Here is a 20,000-nt window from a genome sequence, read left to right as displayed (position 1 = left end):
ACCCAATCATATTAAACCGCGATAAACCCCGCGAACTTTCGGGCAGTGATCAGCACCTTCTGTGTGTGATCTGATGGCCCGTGGACCGTGACGCGGTTCATTTCACGCGGAAGGCTCAAAGCGGTAAACACGAGATACGGTGACAGCGATATCTCTCTCCTCTCATCATAGTGTACTAACCTAATAATATGTGTAAACAGTAGGGGTTAGTGTTCTCCTGCCCATCCCTTTATCGATTAAATATTGAAACTATGGTAAGGACAGGAGCTTTATCGTTTTTGTTGTGAGGATTTAATTTTACGCTTTTTATGAGGAGAGTGTGTAGAAATTGGGAGAATGGGGTTTGGGGGGGGGGGAGTTAGGGGGCGTGTGTGTGTGTGTGTGTGTAAGAGAGAGAGAGAGAGAGAGAGAGAGAGAGAGAGAGAGAGAGAGACAGACAGACAGACAGACAGACAGACAGACAAACCAGACAGACAGACAGACAGACAGACAGACAGACAGACAGACAGGAAGACACAGTGTAAGAGCAGTATTACGAACAATGCGAATTGCATAATCGCTTTATTCGTAAAATGTTTGCAAGCACTCGCAACACTCGCAAGGCCCTTTGCAACGTTCGTAATAGGCCTACACCCGCAAGACATTCGTATATAGATTTGTATGCATTCGCAATGATCGGTAAGGCTTCGAATTCTCAATATTTTTTCCTGTCCATTCGTCTCTTTTTTGCCGAATACAACATGTTCACATTCGCTAGGATATTCGGCACAGTGTAAGACAGGCATAAGAAACGAATCACGTAAGCGTTCTATCAAAGTGTCATGCAAGCTAAAACGAACACTACCGTTCATTCTTACCCATGTCCTGGCCTAGAACACACGGTGATACATACAGCAGGCAGACCAAAAGTAAACCGATCCCGGTACAATCCATTTCTTGTTGTTGTCCACACAAAACTCACGGCACGTCGGGAATCGGGAATCAAAACCCACACAGCTCACTTCGTTGCTTCCCGTCTGAACTTTTTCCACAAAATAAGTCTGAATTTTGTCCAGATTATGTCGTAGCATTTTAACACAAGGAAGTCAAATGCAGCAGTTGAGAATATTTGCACAACACCACAGGCGCAAGGACAAAGGTGCCATTTGTACACTACTTGCACTCGCTAACAGAAACTCTGTTGGCGATGAGACGCGAGAGGGAAAGGGAAAGGAGAACCATTTAAGAAAAAAAGTGCTCCTGTGCTGAAACAAGGATACCAACACAATCTTTTTGTTTTAAACTGCAGACCGAGAAAATAAGAAAATATGACGGATTTTCTGGTAAGATAATTTTAAACTAAATAAAACACGTACCATAACAGATAAACAAAATGACGCGAACACGCACTTAAATTTACGATCATTCGTGCAGGCACAAACCAGGAGCACACCAAGAATACGCACAGCTTCTGCTTGTTGCTTAGACTTGTTGACGGTTCAGTGACTGTTGCCAATGCATCCATACAAAAGTCGTAACGGCATGCTTGTAATTTCGTACTTAATGCTATTATGTTAGTTAGTATAATAACTATAATTTCTTCGTGGTCCGGTTGTACAACTCTGTTTGACTTGAAACATGCGTGTTATCTATTAGTTCTTGTCTTTAATTCCATCGAACTACCAACAACTATATCGGTTTTTTTTATTTATTTTTTTTTTTTTTACCTCAGTTGCATGCAAGGCTGCTTCAAACCCATCTTTTTTGCCTCTTTCGTCTTTTTACATTTAGTCAAGTTATGACTAAATGTTTTAACATCGAGGGGGGAATCGAGACGAGGGTCGTGGTGTATGTGTGTGTGTCTGTGCGTGTGTGTGTGTGTGTGTGTGTGTGTGTAGAGCGATTCAGACTAAACTACTGGACCGATCTTTATGAAATTTGACATGAGAGTTCCTGGGTATGAAATCCCCATACGTTTTTTTCATTTTTTTTTATAAATGTCTTTTATGACGTCATATCCGGCTTTTCGTGAAAGTTGAGGCGGCACTGTCACGCTCTCATTTTTCAACCAAATTGGTTGAAATTTTGGTCAAGTAATCTTCGACGAAGCTCGGACTTAGGTATTGCATTTCAGCTTGGTGGCTTAAAAATTAATTAATGACTTTGGTCATTAAAAATCTGAACATTGTAAAAACAAAATAAAAATTTATAAAACGATCCAAATTTACGTTCATCTTATTCTCCATCATTTTCTGATTCCAAAAACATATAAATATGTTATATTTGGATTAAAAACAAGCTCTGAAAATTAAATATATAAAAATTATTATCAAAATTAAATTGTCGAAATCAATTTAAAATCACTTTCATCTTATTCCTTGTCGGTTCCTGATTCCAAAAACATATAGATATGATATGTTTGGATTAAAAACACGCTCAGGAAGTTAAAACAAAGAGAGGTACAGAAAAGCGTGCTATCCTTCTTAGCGCAACTACTACCCCGCTCTTCTTGTCAATTTCACTGCCTTTGCCATGAGCGGTGGACTGACGATGCTACGAGTATACGGTCTTGCTGAAAAATGGCATTGCGTTCAGTTTCATTCTGTGAGTTCGACAGCTACTTGACTAAATGTTGTATTTTCGCCTTACGCAACTTGTTTTTTTTTTTTTGGTGGTGAGCATATCCTTCTTCATTGGTCTTTTTTTGGTTTTTTTATGAAATTTTAATGTTGTTTTCTTGTATCTATTTTTTATTTTTGATGGACAACAATTTTTTCCTAGTAGTTTGTGCGTTTGTTTGCGTGTATGTGCGTGTGTGTGTGTGTGTGTGTGTGTGTGTGTGTGTGTGTGTGTGTGTGTGTGTGTGTGTGTGTGTTGTTGTTGTTGTTGTTGTTCCCATAATTCTATTAAATAATACCATTTTCAGCGGGACAATACATAACGCTCGATAGACAAAAGGCGAGAATTCACAAATTACCAATTACAGTACTAGTTTTCAGCACAGCATCATACAGCGCATTTTCTTTTTTTGCGTCAGTTGCATGCAGTCCGCTTCAAGCTGAAAAATAATTGAAAAGAATGAAACCCTACGGTGTTTTTTTTTGGTGTCTAACTATGGTACTGTTGTAGACATGACACGCTGCAGTGCCCACACATACACCATTGACTGGGCGAATTAACATGAGATAACATAAAACAAGTCGCGTAAGGCGAAAATACAATATTTAGTCAAGTAGCTGTCGAACTCACAGAATGAAACTGAACGCAACGCAACGCAGCAAGACCGTATACTCGTAGCATCGTCACTCCACCGCCCGTGGCAAAGGCAGTGCCCGTGGAATTGACAAGAAGAGCGGGGTATTCGTTGCGCTAAGAAGGATAGCACGCTTTTCTGTACCTCTCTTCGTTTTAACTTTCTGAGCGTGTTTTTAATCCAAACATATCATATCTATATATTTTTGGAATCAGGAACCGACTTTCGAAACAAAAATTTTGATAATAATTTTTATATATTTAATTTTCAGAGCTTGTTTTTAATTCGAATATAACATATTTATATGTTTTTGGAATCAGCAAATGATGGAGAATAAGATAAACGTAAATTTGGATCGTTTTATACATTTTTATTTTTTTTTACAATTTTCAGATTTTTAATGACCAAAGTCATTAATTAATTTTTAAGCCACCAAGCTGAAATGCAATACCGAATCCCGGGCTTCGTCGAAGATTACTTGACCAAAATTTCAACCATTTTAGTTGAAAAATGAGGGCGTGACAGTGCCGCCTCAACTTTCACGAAAAGCCGGATATGACATCATCAAAGACATTTATCAAAAAAATGAAAAAAACCTTCGGGGATATCATACCTAGGAACTCTCATGTCAAATTTCATAAAGATCGGTCCAGTAGTTTGGTCTGAATCGCTCTACACACACACACGCACACACAGACACACACGCACAGACAGACAGACAGACCGACACACATACACCATACCCTCGTTTCGATTCCCCCTCGATGTTAAAATATTTAGTCAAAACTTGACTAAATATAAAAATGGGTAGGCACTAGAGTGAATACGTGATTATGTGGCTGCATGAATAGATCATGGGAGCTGCAATGCACGCTCACCAACCAGGACGTTTACCGGCAAACACTGTCGAGTGTGTGTGCAGTGGTGACGACACACTGTGTAGACTTGTGAAAATAAAACAGCATGTAAGGTTATCACCCCCTACCCCAGCCTGAGCAAACCAGGATACATAATCATCCTACAGCGGAGGCGGCAATTACAATACACTCACTAAGCACACACTTAAGTGCATACTAAAATAAATGCATCAAAACGAAAAGTAAACAGCAAAATAAATAAAACAATGACTACAGCAATGAATGGACGAATAAATGAATGAATGCCTCGACCACTCCATCCCTCAATCAATTCATCCTTGCATCACTCACTCAATCACTCACCCACTTGCTTCCTCAAGCAGTCAATCATTCAATCAATCAATCAATCAATCATTCAATCAATCAATCAATCAATCAAATAAATAGTCAATAAATAGATAAATAAATATATTAAACGACAAATTGAGAAGGAATGTGCACGGATCCCACAGGAAAGCCGGAACCAATTTGTGATGGGGATCAGAATAGTTAACACAACAAGGAAGTTCCATTTAAGCACGAGTCCACTTTATTACATGTCATGCGCACACTGCAAATGATGTGGCGACTATTGTGTTGACATTTACTATGAGACTGAGTGTGCAGTGCAACAAGTAGAACTAATACCCCCATTCCACACATCCGTTCTAGCTTCCGTTCCCGGCCGTCCTAAGGACGGCTGCTACTACGATCAGACGCTGCGCAAACAGCCGTTTTTGGCATCCTTGCGCTCCAATAGCGTTCTGTTAACGATCGTAATGATGCTGCACAGTTGAAACGTCGACCATATACGTTTTCGATAGCGATACAATACTGTTCTTCACCGTTCTCTTCCGTTCTAGCTACGATGATTAGCGTCCGAGCAACGTTCAATAGTGATCCGATACCATTTCGTTACCGCGTCAACCGTTCTGTACCATTCTTTGACGATACCACAGCGACTGTAACGTGCTGGTTGCATTCCATTAGTGTTCTGTTACCGTTGTTTGTGAGGATTTGCCGAAAATATTTAAAGCTGAGCACATAATCTGCCAATATGCTGGACAACAAGATGGAATGAGATGTGTTCTGATTCTTATTGCTTTAAAAGTCGAGCGGTAAAAATATGGAACAGGAAGTTTGTGACATTATTTTTTTCCCCGCATTTTTTTTCCAATGAGAGGTCAGTCGGGGATCTCTATTGGAATGGTTTGGACGATATCAGAACGTAATGGAAACGTTCATGACATGCTACGAGAACGTTTGAAAATTGGCTTGTCAGATTGGAACGGCTTCAGGACGTTTCGGGATCAGTATGGGAACGACGGGGAACGGTATGAGAGTGCTAGTGCGGTGGTAGCCGCTCACTTCCGATGCGTTAGCGCTGAGTTACCATTGCGTTAAGTTCCATTTACGATCCATGAGTTCCGTTACCGATGTGTTGCGTTAAGTTCCATTCTGTTCATTTGGCACGGGCTGAGAATGGCTATCATTTTGAACATGCAGCCCGACCTCACCCGTCCAAACCGTTCCTACCGTTTAACGGAGTTCCGTTACCGTCCATTGACGTTCCATTTAGGTCCCCTACCGATCCCTCCCATTCCCGTGCCGTTCCTTGGTCGATACGGGAACAGGACCTAGAACGGATGTGTGGAATGGGGGTATAGGCTGATCAGACCCTTGACACGGACCCCAAGTGGTGTTAGAATAGTACGGGGCGAGTGGCCGGAAGGGCGACGGTGGATGGGATGGGTGTGTGTGGGGGGGGGGGGGGGGGAGGGGGGCAGGGCATTTGAACTATTATATACTATTCTGTTTGAGGGGGGGACGTTGAGTTTGAGTATGCAGACGACAACAATACAAAAACAAAACTGGTCACGGTATATAGTTACCAAACGTAATGACACAGTGATCGGTACACCCGCAGACACACAGAAAAACACAACACACACATACAAAACACGTACGCACGCACGCACGCACGCACGCATATACACCACACACACACACACACACACACACACACACACACACACACACACACACACACACACACACACACACAAACTACACACCATTCGGATTTGTGTTGTAATTTACGCTTGGGTTTGTGAAGAACTCGGTCAGGCGTTCCTTTCAGACAATCTGGTATTGGCACTGTGCACGAGAATTACAAAGCAATACAGTTTGTGAGGTTATGAGCTTGTGTGTGTGTGTGTGTGTGCTTTAGTTTTTTAACAGTGTATATAATTACAAACAAAATTAACAGCATTAACATCACGGTTTACTGTATGCTTTATCTACAATAATATCGATTACGATTGAAAATACATTTGAACCGAACTGTGGGAACGAGCAAACAACTCTCTGCAAGAGTTATCGTAACGTTTTTCTTCAGAAGTTTAGCAAATATTAATGGAAACAACCTAAATGAACTGTCCGAAGATGAAACATAACAATTAACTGAAAATGATAAAATGCAAACACTACCATGATTTTCACAAGTTGTATTTGCAGAAGCATTGAATAGGGATGGATAAGGAATAGTCAATATTTGTTCAGTTGTTAAAATTGCTGATTAAACATTTATGACAGGTTAAAAAAAAAAAATAAAACGATTGTACTTTGTTATACAAGTTGGCATGGCAATGTTCATTAACCTTCGCCGGTGGTCGTGGGTCCGTGTGGACCCAGAAGGGTGTTTAATTGAAAATATTTCTTAAACTAGTTGGAATGTTTTAATGAGCTTTTAAGAATGCCTCATGCACATAAACGCTCTTATGTCCTAACATTTCAGCGAGAAGTAATTAACAAAAAAGGTCATATTTAGACTACAAAAATCGTGAGGCCGTGTGGACCCATGTTTCCCAAAGAAGGAAATGACAAGCATGGGTCCGCACAGCCCCACGATGACTTCCGTGTGTAGTCGATAACCCGGACGGGCGAAGGTTAAATAAGACAGTCACGTCACCTGTCATATGAAAAAAAAGACATGTCTCACAAACAATATCAGCATTCGACTAAATGGCTCATGCTTGATATCTTTTTTCTCGACATGTCTATCATTTGCTAACAGTCAGCACATTAGAAATAACTCGTAATATAACACTCCTCAGTGCATCATATCAGACTACCACATCATATCAGACGCTCTCATTATATCAGACTCTCACATATTATCAGACTCTCACATTATATAAAACTCTCACATTATATCAGACTCTCACATTATATCAGGATATCACATTATATCAGACTCTCACATTATATCAGACTCTCACATTATATCGGACTCTCACATATCAGACTCTTACATTATATCAGACTCTCACATTTTGTCAGACTCTCACATCATATCAGTCTCTCACATCATATCAGTCCCTCACATCATATCAGACTCTCACATTATATCAGACTATCACATCATATCAGACTCTCACATTATATTAGACTAGCATATTTTATGCAATTTATATCGCGCACATATTCAAGGCGCAGGGATTTATTTATGCCGTGTGAGATGGAATTGTTTTACACAATACATCACGCATTCACAGCGGCCAGCAGATCGCAGCCATTTCGGCGCATATCCTACTTTTCACGGCCTATTATTCCAAGTCACACGGGTATTTCGGTGGACATTTTTATCTATGCCCATACAATTTTGCCAGGAAAGTACACGAAGGGACCCCGGTTTTTCGTCTCATCCGAAAGACTAGCACTTGAACCCACCACCTAGGTTAGGAAAGGGGGGAGAAAATTGCTAACGACCTGACCCAGGGTCGAACTCGCAACCTCTCGCTTCCGAGCGCAAGTGCGTTACCACTCGGCCACAAAAGTAAAAACTTAGCCCTATAAAAACTGTAATGCAAACCCGAAGGTTTCCATGAACATACAGACAATCGGAAACCACCAGACCCCATCACAAACAGAATTCCACAATACACCGGTGTTGACTTAAAGGCCAACAACTCGGGTGCAGAGTCTGCTGTGAAAGGAGCGGTAGCCTCCCCTGTCACAATTATATCAAACTTTTTTTAAGCATTGGAGATGGGGTGGTTGAGTGGAGGAGGGGGAGAAAACATAGTAAATATGGCACAGTTGTGATCACAACAATCCATTACAAAACAACACGTGAGCTTAACTAACACCAAACAATATTCTGGAAAAAATCCAAGCTTATGCAAATGTACACGACTTGCAAAACAGAAGCAGGAAATAAGTTCCGAACATAAAGCAGCTGTGCAAGCTATAACAGAGTTTCTAAAATCATTCGGGTGTTATTCACATAAAGGCTCTCTGTTATCTTGAAGAGACATCATTTCTGGCGAAAACAAACTTAACAGTAGGACGTTTGAGATGTCAGTTCGGGAGATGAATATACTTTTATGTGATGACACTGGTGCTTAAAAACTGATTCTGATAAAACGGTCTGAAGTGTTCACAGTGATTTCCAATGTCAACAATCACCTTATTGCAAGACAAATGGTGAAATTGGCAAACATAAACATGTAATAATCTTTCTATTTTGTTCAAAGTAGCTACACATATCGAGAAATCCCCCCAAACCAGTTTCAAAACGATTGTTTCCTAAACTATCGTGTCACGTCTGGTTATAATAACACAACAAATGAGCTGGATCGATCATTGTACAACCGATCAACAAAACTTTACGGACAGAAAGTTAGAGAACAGACACAATGACATGTCACAATCCATGTATAGTACATTTCACAATATTAAAATTATCATTGCTATCAGCAATTTCGGGATGAAGCCTAAAGAATAGAGTGGGAGGTTACGGAGGGAGAAAGAGGGGAGGGGGGAAAAGGGGGTGGGGAAGGAGGAGGGGAAAACAGAGGGAAGGGGGTAGGGAGAGAGAAGGGGGTGGGATGAGATGAGGAGAGAAAGGAGGGCAGGGGGTGAGGAGGGAGGAGGGGAGAAAAGAGTGGGATGAGACGAGGAGAGAAAGGAGGGAAGGGAGAAAATATGGAATGGGGTGGGGAGGGGGGCAGGGAGGGAGAAGAGAGGGAAGGGATAGGGGAGGGAGAAGGAGGTGGGGAGGGAGGAGGAAAGGGAGAAGGTGGTGGGATGAGATGAGGAGAGAAAGGAGAGAATGGGGTTGCAAACACTGTTGTTTGAAATTGTAGATATGTACAGTTCATATAGTTCGTTTTGATTCTCCTCAGCAGCCTCCTCTTGTCACCTTGCAATGATTCCTTTACGTGTTTGCATAGATGTTGTTTGATTTGTTGAAATTTTGGACCACTTCGTAGCAGTATCTGTACTGTTCCTGGAACACACACACGAATATATTTTAAGAGAGAGAGAGAGAGAGAGAGAGAGAGAGAGAGGGAGAGAGAGAGAGAGAGAGAGAGAAAGAAAGAGAGAGAGAGAGAGAGAGAGAGAGAGAGAGAGAGAGAGAGAGAGAGAGAGAGAGAGAGAGAGAGAGAGAGAGAGATAATAGCAATGCACTTATGTTAACTGTAGCCCACAAATAAATGGACGACAGACGATCCCTTGTCAAACACACACACACACACACACACACACACACACACACACACACACACACACACACACACAAACATACACACACACTCACACACACACACACACACAAACACACACACACACACCCACACACACATATACACACATATACACACACACGCACACACACATACACACACACACACACACACACACACACACATACACACACTAACACATATGCGCGCAAACACACACACACACACACACACACACACTTACACACACGCGCGCACACACACAGAGACCCCCCCCCCCCCACACACACACACAATCTCATCAACTGACAACAGAGGTGAGGGCCTCAGGTCTGACAGTGTGCAGCTGTCTAACGGCCATGTACACGTCAAGCTCTGCGTCACACGTCATTCGGCTGATGACGTCCCACAGTGCACACACCACGCCGCTCTGTGACGCTCCGTCACTGTGGATAATCGTACAGGTTAGAAATGTTTACTCTTCAGACATTAGTATAATGAATAAAGAGCCTCGGAAACCATAGGTATTTACACAAACACAAACTACCAACCATTCAAATATAAAAGAGTAGCAATTATTCTAGCGTCAAAGAAAAAACAAACATCAAGCCCTTTTTTAAAACAAGAGGCGAAGCCATCAAGGCTCACGTAAGAAATCGACAAACAGTAACACACACACACACACACACACACACACACACACACACACACACACACACACACACACACACACACACACACACACACACACACACACACACACACACACACACAGAAAGAGCATAGGTGAAACTGTGCAAGAAAGCGAGACACTAGATCTAGATTTGTCTGTCTGCATGTAGCCTACTTACAGGGACACGACTGCCAACTAGTCTCGGCCCGCTCAAAATAATAATGACCGAGACTTTCAGTACTTCCTTCGCGTGACGTCTAACCCTCTTACGTCATAATGTGACGTCAATGTAATGTGACGTCTTCAAATGTTAGAGTTTCTACCACAGACATACACACGCACGCACGCACGCACGCACATACGCACATACGCACGCACGCACAGACAGACAAAGTTACGATCGCATAGGCTACACTTACGTGAGCCAATAATGAAGCACACTCTGCTTTTAGTAAATCCTTATTTTTACTAGAGTATCAATGTTGGTAACTTACATGCACTGTACAATGACAGGCTTGCCTCCCCTGTCGTTGTGTGACGTGTGCAGAGAGGTGAGGAGTTGAAGCAGGTCCGCCATGTTGTCTGCCACCTGTCCTGTCCACCCCTCGTAATGCAGCACTCTCACTTCTCTGCTGGTGTCCTGTGATAGGATACACTGAACAGTGAGGCTGATTCTCACCAGCTTGTGGACCGGTTGTTCTCTCAGTTGCACATTGTTTTCCAGCGTTTTATATTATTATCTAACGTGTTAATTGTGCGGGCATCCCACTACGAAAATCAAGCAGGAACACTTTTCTGGCGTGCTTTGTAACTTATTAGAATAAAGTATCCATTAATAGGGCAAAGCAAAATATTCAAGATAAAGCTTCTGAATGTGTTTCTGACAATGTAAGAATCTTTACTTTGAAAGATAGTTCGAGATTTATCCCAGTGAATAAATGCAACGGCTATTAATTGAGCCTGATATACAACTCATTCATGTAAAGGGAGTCAACGAACCTATAAAAAACAATGAAAACAGGTAACTTATCAAAGTGATCGGTGTGGTACTATTTCAACTTTATTCAAACACACAATTCACGCATCAAATTCAGTAAACTCAAGAACAACACTAAACGCGTTAAATACCCGAGAGAATGGTACACATTAACTGTCAATAAAACGTATTACCCAGTAAATGTTGCTGTATAATATGGACTGAAGGGAATAACAGGGGGTGCACACGAGAGCATGTTTTGACTGTGAAAGAAAGTTTGAGCTTGGCACAATAAGATGTTTGTTTTTAAAATGTCCACACACACAAACTACAGTAATTGATAGCGAGAGTATACTACATGGAAGCCTTACGTCTGTCTTCATTTCCAGCATGTAGCTGCAAAGAGAGTCGCCCAACCTCGTCATGGATCTGAGTTTGATGGTGTAAGGACCCGTATGTACCGTAGACGTGGCATCCTTGGGCCAGTACCGACACATGTCCTGTGGAACCGACACAACCATCAGATTAAGTTTGCATGTGTGTATAAAACAAGCTCGAAAAACATGTAATGTATATAATGTCAAGAGGAGTTATGATATATTCCTATATTGTGTAAAACTAAGATAAAATGTAGTTTGTCTTTTGTCAAACGAACAGTATTGTGGATCACGTATGAGTCTATTGGATTAAACTGAAGTGTGTCCTTTTATAATACTAATGGTATGTACATCATGTCGAGTGTGACACTACTGCTTACTTCCTTTTGAATTTATTTTAAAGAGCATAAACAAGTAAAGATATGAATGATCTGAAATCAAGGTGGTCTACACACATCTTTGACTATGTCAGCAAATTATATTAAAGATTACCTTCTTTCCCTCTACAGCACCAATGCTGACGATGGTATTGACGTCACATCCGTCCACCAGCCGCCAGAAGTCCACCAGTGTGTCTTGCAGTGGAAGTTGCGTCATGATGCTACCTCGCTGCTGAAGGAATGTCTAAACAAAGACAAATGTACTGTCAGGTGATAGAAATAAGTTTAGGATGGCGCATATTATACGAGAGAGCTAGATTTGTGCGTAACAACATGCAAACAAAAATGTGTGATTTGTTTCTTGCTATCTGGGTTCAGTCAGATACAACAACATTAAGACTACGATTTAACTGTACAATAAAGCCTTACAATAACACAAACTACACAACCACTGTGTTTCAAATACTCTTTAAATCTATGTTACGACAATTTGATATGCTATCAAATGGTGTTCTTAAGTATCGAGTCTAAGGTATGCTGGTCATGGAAACGATGATATAAGTCGTGTAGAAGTAGTTGGAAGTTCGGGTATACTTTGAATTTGTTGAATTCGTTAATTAGCTATATATTTGCTCTGAACGCTACTTGCCTATCTTGCCAAAAAACATCACTTAAAGCATGTTCTCAAAAAGTCTTACCGCCATGTAGACAGCGTTGATGTACTGGTTCCTGCCCTTCATATGCTTGGTGAGATACACCAGGTGCTTGTCGTCTGTAAACGTGACATGTAAACATGTACAAACATCAAACATGCACTCACATGTCCACATACTGATTATGAGCCTGACTTTCACAAAACACTTATGTGACACAAGCTGATTTTTAAAGTAAGATGATGTATACAAGTTCTGTTAATTGACACTGTACAACATTACTGACATTAAATTAAGTGTAAGTTTAAGACACACTCGATTGGATGGGCTGGGGTGCACAAACCGAAAGTTGTTGCTACCCAAACGGGAGAGAACAAACCGCGGGTTCTGATTCTTTGAAACACATCTCAGTTTCAACCAATCCAACACACTGTGGGTGGCTCCCGGTTGGATGGAAACTTTGTCGTGCACCTCAGCCCTGATGTCTAACTCAACTTGACGGCTTCGTTAGACAATCAACGTTATTTCGTGTGGAAGAAAACGTCATACGACCGAGTCTGAATGAAGAAAAAAGAGATGATAGAGAGGGAAGCAATCACACACTGACTGAAAACTGTAGTCAGAGAACTGTATTACAAAAGAATAAAGGTGTTAGACAAAGCCTACTCTCACAACCTGTCTCTTATACAAACACTTCCGACGCAGACTGCATTTAATGGAATCAAAAACAGATTTTAAAAAAAAACACATTCGCATTGTCTGGCACAAGACTGCCGACAGGAAGAACAGAAGACATGTGAGGATGTTAAGATGCTCGGCTCACCAGGCAATGCATCAGGGTTGCGGTTCTTGGCCCTGTTTTCCTTCATATTGGCCGTGGTGTATGTCGGGGCTGTCCGCATCTTGCACAATGTCTGACCACAATACAAGTGTAAACAGTAAACTGCAACTCCCACTATCCCTTCACACTCGTAAAGGAAGACACACACACGCAGACAGGCATTCACTTTAACAAAGAAACGCACACGAAGACAGACATACATTTTAACACACAAAATACAGGCAGACAGACAAACAGACAGACGTACACATAAACGCGCACATGCACGCATACACACAAGCATACACACAAACATACAAACATACAAACATGCTTCAAAAATAAACACTGTCAGCCCAATTTTAAAGAAAAGATGACCGTTGGTGAGACAAACATTATTAGAAAAAAGCACTGAAGACATTTTACTCACCGAGAAAAAGAAAACACCAAGTGACACAGTTTTCATTTCAGTTTGACCTTTCTCTCTCTGCTTTATTTGTTTGCTTGACTGCTGTTTGCTTGACTGCTGTTTGTTTGACTGCTGTTTGCTTGACTGCTTGCTTGACTGCTGTTTGCTTGACTGCTTGCTTGACTGCTGTTTGCTTGACTGCTTGCTTGACTGCTGTTTGTTTGACTGCTGTTTGTTTGACTGCTGTTTGCTTGACTGCTGTTTCATGACTGCTGTTTGTTTGACTGCTGTTTGTTTGACTGCTGTTTGCTTGACTGCTGTTTGTTTGACTGCTGTTTGTTTGACTGCTGTTTGTTTGACTGCTGTTTGTTTGACTGCTGTTTGTTTGACTGCTGTTTCATGACTGCTGTTTGCTTGACTGCTGTTTGTTTGACTGCTGTTTGTTTGACTGCTGTTTGCTTGACTGCTGTTTGCTTGACTGCTGTTTGTTTGACTGCTGTTTGTTTGACTGCTGTTTGTTTGACTGCTGTTTGTTTGACTGCTGTTTCATGACTGCTGTTTGTTTGACTGCTGTTTGCTTGACTGCTGTTTGTTTGACTGCTGTTTGACTGCTGTTTGTTTGACTGCTGTTTGCTTGACTGCTGTTTGCTTGACTGCTGTTTGTTTGACTGCTGTTTGCTTGACTGCTGTTTGTTTGACTGCTGTTTGCTTGACTGCTGTTTGTTTGACTGCTGTTTGTTTGACTGCTGTTTGCTTGACTGCTGTTTGCTTGACTGCTGTTTGCTTGACTGCTGTTTGTTTGACTGCTGTTTGTTTGACTGCTGTTTGTTTGACTGCTGTTTGACTGCTGTTTGTTTGACTGATGTTTGTTTGACTGCTGTTTGCTTGACTGCTGTTTGTTTGACTGCTGTTTGCTTGACTGCTGTTTGTTTGACTGCTGTTTGCTTGACTGCTTGCTTGACTGCTGTTTGCTTGACTGCTTGCTTGACTGCTGTTTGCTTGACTGCTGTTTGTTTGACTGCTGTTTGCTTGACTGCTTGCTTGACTGCTGTTTGCTTGACTGCTTGCTTGACTGCTGTTTGCTTGACTGCTGTTTGTTTGACTGCTGTTTGTTTGACTGCTGTTTGTTTGACTGCTGTTTGTTTGACTGCTGTTTGTTTGACTGCTGTTTGTTTGACTGCTGTTTGCTTGACTGCTGTTTGTTTGACTGCTGTTTGTTTGACTGCTGTTTGCTTGACTGCTGTTTGTTTGACTGCTGTTTGCTTGACTGCTGTTTGCTTGACTGCTGTTTGTTTGACTGCTGTTTGCTTGACTGTTGTTTGCTTGACTGCTGTTTGACTGCTGTTTGCTTGACTGCTGTTTGTTTGACTGCTGTTTGACTGCTGTTTGCTTGACTGCTTGCTTGACTGCTGTTTGCTTGACTGCTTGCTTGACTGCTGTTTGCTTGACTGCTTGCTTGACTGCTGTTTGCTTGACTGCTGTTTGACTGCTGTTTGCTTGACTGCTGTTTGTTTGACTGCTGTTTGACTGCTGTTTGCTTGACTGCTGTTTGTTTGACTGCTGTTTGACTGCTGTTTGTTTGACTGCTGTTTGCTTGACTGCTGTTTGCTTGACTGCTGTTTGCTTTTTACATTTAGTCCAGTTTTGACTAAAATGTTTTAACATAGAATGGGAATCGAGACGAGGGTCGTGGTTTATGTGTGCATGTATGTATGTACGTACGTACGTATCTATACATGTATGTATGTGCGTGTGTATGTGTAGAGCGATTCAGAGAAAACTACTAGACCGATCTTTATGAAATTTCACATGAGAGTTCCTGCCATGGGTATGATATCCCCGGACGTTTTCTTCATGTTTTCGATAAATGTCTTTGATGACGTCATATCCGGCTTTTAGTGAAAGTTGAGGCCGCACTGTCACGCCCTCATATTTCAACCAAATAGATTGACATTTTGGTCAAGCAATCTTCGACAAAGTCTGGACTATGGGATTGAATTTCAGCTCCGCAGCGTCAAACGTAGTTAATTAGTTTGCTCATTACAGTTGTCATTACAACCAATTTTTCATTAAAAGATTTAAAAATGATTGCATCATATTCCCTAATTTCTCTGATTTCAAAAACATATGCATAATTATGTTATGTTTACTATACAAAAAAATGTGCTTAGAATTAAAGACAATAGGTTTAAGTAAGTACTGCGTTCGCGCGCTACGCGGAGACGAGCGTGACCCGTCTCGGTTTTTTGGTGTGGTTAGTCGAGACTATTTTAATATGGTCTCGACGATGACTGTTTTTTGGTGTTAATCTGTTACTTTGATGCCGACAGCTTGACTTAATGTTTTTATATCGCTTCACGCGACTTGTTTGGTTTATTTTCCTTTTCCTAAATGTTTTCCTAGCCGAGAAAGCTTCGAAAGGCGAGCACTTTGACACTGGATTTGTGCTATCTTTGTCCTTGTGAGTAAACATGTTTTTGTTGCAAAGCATTGACATCACAATTAACAGTCAAGCATTCAAGGTACACAGCAATCAAAGCAAAAACAACAACATACCAGACATACTGAGCCTCACCTCAAATTCTCGGTCAACCCTGGTGTGTGGCGTGTGATGGGTGACTGTGTGGGGGAGGACGGTGTCCATGTCTGACATCTGTATCCTGCTGTCTCCACTCATGTAGGCCTCCACCACTGCCTCGTGAAGAAACGCGTACTGACCCTGAACACACAACTCGTACCGGTATCATTTCTGCATGCGTGTGTTGTTTGGATCAGGGTTTCATTGAAGCTATGTGTAACTTGAATTAAAATAAAAAGTGGTTTTAAATGACATTAATTGACGGTATTAATTCTGCATGCATGGGTTGTTTAAACCAGGGTTTCATAAACATACGTGATCAACACTTATTGTGGCTTTTATTACACAATTAATTCAGAAGTTTTCATGTTGTTGCCTTGACCTTTACCTTGTTCTGCACCATGTGGCACCGGTCATCCCTCAGTCTGTCCACAGTGTTGTACATGTTCACTTCCGCTTCCTGCTGCGTTTTGTCGTATATGATGTCCAGTGCGATGAAGGTTCCGGTTCTGCCTACCCCAGCACTGATGCAAGTCAGACAATACAAAATAATTATATGAAATATTTGAGTAACGAATTCATTAATGTATTTATTATTCAGTTCTTAACATAATGCATTTTTATTTTTCTGGTTTGTTTGCTCGCTGGTGAATTCTAATAAACAAAATATTGTTTCTAAAGCAAAGACTGTCAGCCCTACTTTCTTTAAACTATATTATTCTGGAAGGAAACTACGGAAAAGTATCAACACTTGCCTGCAGTGCACAACAAGGGGCGGGGCTTGAGCTGTGCGTGGAGCACGTGACCTGACGTAACGCCAGAAACTGACAAGGGGCGTGGTGGCGGGCACCTCATGGTCCCTCCAGCTCTGGTAGTGGTACTGCTTCACACGCCGCTTCTCTGAGCCCTGCAGGCAAGAATCGATCAAACATTTTTCTCCTCAAGGTTTTGACATTTCAAATTTAGCAGATTTTAAGGAAAGATTATGCAGTAGCTTGATTATGTTTATGTGACAGGGGAGGCTACCGCTCCTTTCACAGCAGACTCTGGACCCGAGTTGTTGGCCTTTAAGTCAACACTTCTGGATTGTGGAATTCTGTTTGTGACGGGGTCTGGTGGTTTCCGATTGTCCGTATGTTCATGGAAACCTTCGGGTTTGCATAACAGTTTTTATAGGGCTAAGAAATTGGCCCTAATATTTTCAATCCTGTTTGATTGCACTTCGCCTCCCGAGGTGATCGTAGTGTTACGGCACTCGGTTACATTTAGTTTACAATTATTGAAGAATCATAGTGCACAACTAACCTCGGATTGTTTGAGGTCAAAGGTCCTGACGACGAAGTGAGCTCTGGTCTCCTCCTCCACCCCCGTCACCTCCATGTGTCCAGTGGTCAGCCTGTCTCCCTGGGCCGGCCAGTACTCGTAGCACTTGGGCTGTGTGACAAGGATTATATAAGCAAACAATAAAACTGAAACACCTATTTGTGCACATACTACGATGACAACAAAACACTTCTGTGCGCACACAATAATAGTAAAACAGAATTATACCTCTTTGCGCACACATACGACTGAGACAAAACTCTTCTACACCAACTACACTTTTCTGACAGACACCAGTCATATACACTGCAATAACATTATGTCCCCTCCCTGAAACAACATTTTAATTATCAGACCTTCATCTTTTATATTGAACATTCGTCAGCACCAAGATCGGTCTCACTTGAAATGTCTGATTGTGTTGTCTTTACCTTGTTCCCCTCCTTGACATTTGTGAGCATGACGATATCAGTGACCCCCTCTTGCCATACCATCCGCCAGAAATCGTCCACTGTGTTGTCTCTCGGTCCCTGGGCAGCGATGTAAGCTTTCTCCATCTGATATCCCTGCAGGAGAGTTACACGGGTACCAATGAATCACCAAGGTCAGTTTGTCATCAAGCATACCTACACAGTTAAACATGCCCAGCAACTAAATCTCAGGTTTTATGTTTACGATGGTAAACTGAAACCACTAAAGTTATGTCATCAAGCCGTTGCTATCCTACTCATCTACTACTACTACTGCTGCAGAAGTTGATGATGTTACTGCTACGACTACTTCTATAGTCGAGCCTGCCCTTGCGGACACCCATCTAAAGGGACACCGTGTCTATAACGACTACTTCTATAGTCGAGCCTGCCCTTGCGGACACCCATCTAAAGGGACACCCTGTCTATAACGACTACTTCTATTGTCGAGCCTGCCCTTGCGGACACCCATCTAATGGGACACCCTGTCTATAACGACTACTTCTATAGTCGAGCCTGCCCTTGCGGACATCCATCTAAAGGGACACCTTGTCTATAAAGACTAATTCTATTGTCGAGCCTGCCCTTGCGGACACCCATCTAATGGGACACCGTGTCTATAACGACTACTTCTATAGTCGAGCCTGCCCTTGCGGACACCCATCTAAAGGGACACCGTGTCTATAACGACTACTTCTATAGTCGAGCCTGCCCTTGCGGACACCCATCTAAAGGGACACCGTGTCTATAACGACTACTTCTATAGTCGAGCCTGCCCTTGCGGACACCCATCTAAAGGGACACCGTGTCTATAACGACTACTTCTATAGTCGAGCCTGCCCTTGCGGACACCCATCTAAAGGGACACCCTGTCTATAACGACTACTCCGAAGAATCCCAGACGACTTTGTCTCCTACATAATTCACCTTTACGTCATGTCCACCTGTCTAATGAATCCAAAGACCACTTTTGGTCACTCTCTTTGGTGATTGATGTAGACATGAATGATGTACTTCTGTTTCTACTTCCATCACGACCAACACTGCCACTACTACCACTTCTACTGCTGCTGCCTCTACTACAGTATCACCATTCGCCATCATAGTAATAACTGCTACGGCCAGCAGAGCTGCTGCAGCTGCCCATGATACGTCCTTGTCAACCTCATCCTCTCTCTGCTATTAAGTCTTCCTCCTTCTCTTCCAAATCATATTCCTCGATCACATACTACACTGGTGGGAAGACACCACTATAAGCCGTAGGATTGTTGGCGTTTCTCTCGGTCCTTGGGCGGCCGGCAAAGTACGCTGTTGGCGTTTCTCTCGGTCCTTGGGCGGCCGGCAAAGTACGCTGTTGGCGTTTCAGCGCTTTGAGCAGGGTTACATCCGGGGTACATGCGCTTTAGAAATATTATGCATTTTCATTGTTGTTGTTTGTATTAATATATGGATGTTAACTGTATGAATATGTAAACAATAATAAAGCATTGTTTAAACCAAATACTGAACTCACCCTGACAAAGCTGGCGTTGACGTAGTCCGATGCATCGTCCCCATCCACTTGTTCCAGCTCCACCCGGTTCTTGTCGTCTGCGGAAACACATTCTTCAGTCACACATGATCACATTGCGATCTCGTCCTTTCCTATTAAAAGTGAAACAAAACGCCAAAGCGACACCAGC

At 42.0% G+C, this 20,000-nt stretch overlaps 1 protein-coding gene across 1 annotated transcript; it reads right to left on the bottom strand.

Moving 5' to 3' along the window:
* Positions 1-9,160: 9,160 nt before the first annotated feature.
* LOC138955955 (receptor-type tyrosine-protein phosphatase alpha-like) lies at positions 9,161-19,908 on the bottom strand (the record flags this gene model as incomplete). The annotated part of the gene is made up of 13 exons (XM_070327448.1): positions 9,161-9,421; positions 9,970-10,105; positions 10,827-10,972; positions 11,680-11,808; positions 12,178-12,309; positions 12,764-12,837; positions 13,542-13,632; positions 16,523-16,666; positions 16,914-17,049; positions 17,281-17,432; positions 17,831-17,959; positions 18,280-18,414; positions 19,832-19,908. Coding segments are annotated over 13 exons (1,553 nt in total), but the record flags the coding sequence as incomplete, so codon positions are not given.
* Between the last annotated feature and the right edge of the window lie 92 nt (positions 19,909-20,000).

The sequence above is a fragment of the Littorina saxatilis genome, unplaced genomic scaffold, assembly GCF_037325665.1.
Source record: "Littorina saxatilis isolate snail1 unplaced genomic scaffold, US_GU_Lsax_2.0 scaffold_1755, whole genome shotgun sequence".
Classification (NCBI taxonomy): domain Eukaryota; kingdom Metazoa; phylum Mollusca; class Gastropoda; order Littorinimorpha; family Littorinidae; genus Littorina; species Littorina saxatilis.
The sequence above is the reverse complement of the archived record's forward strand: the minus strand, read 5'-3'. Positions and strand labels throughout refer to the sequence as shown.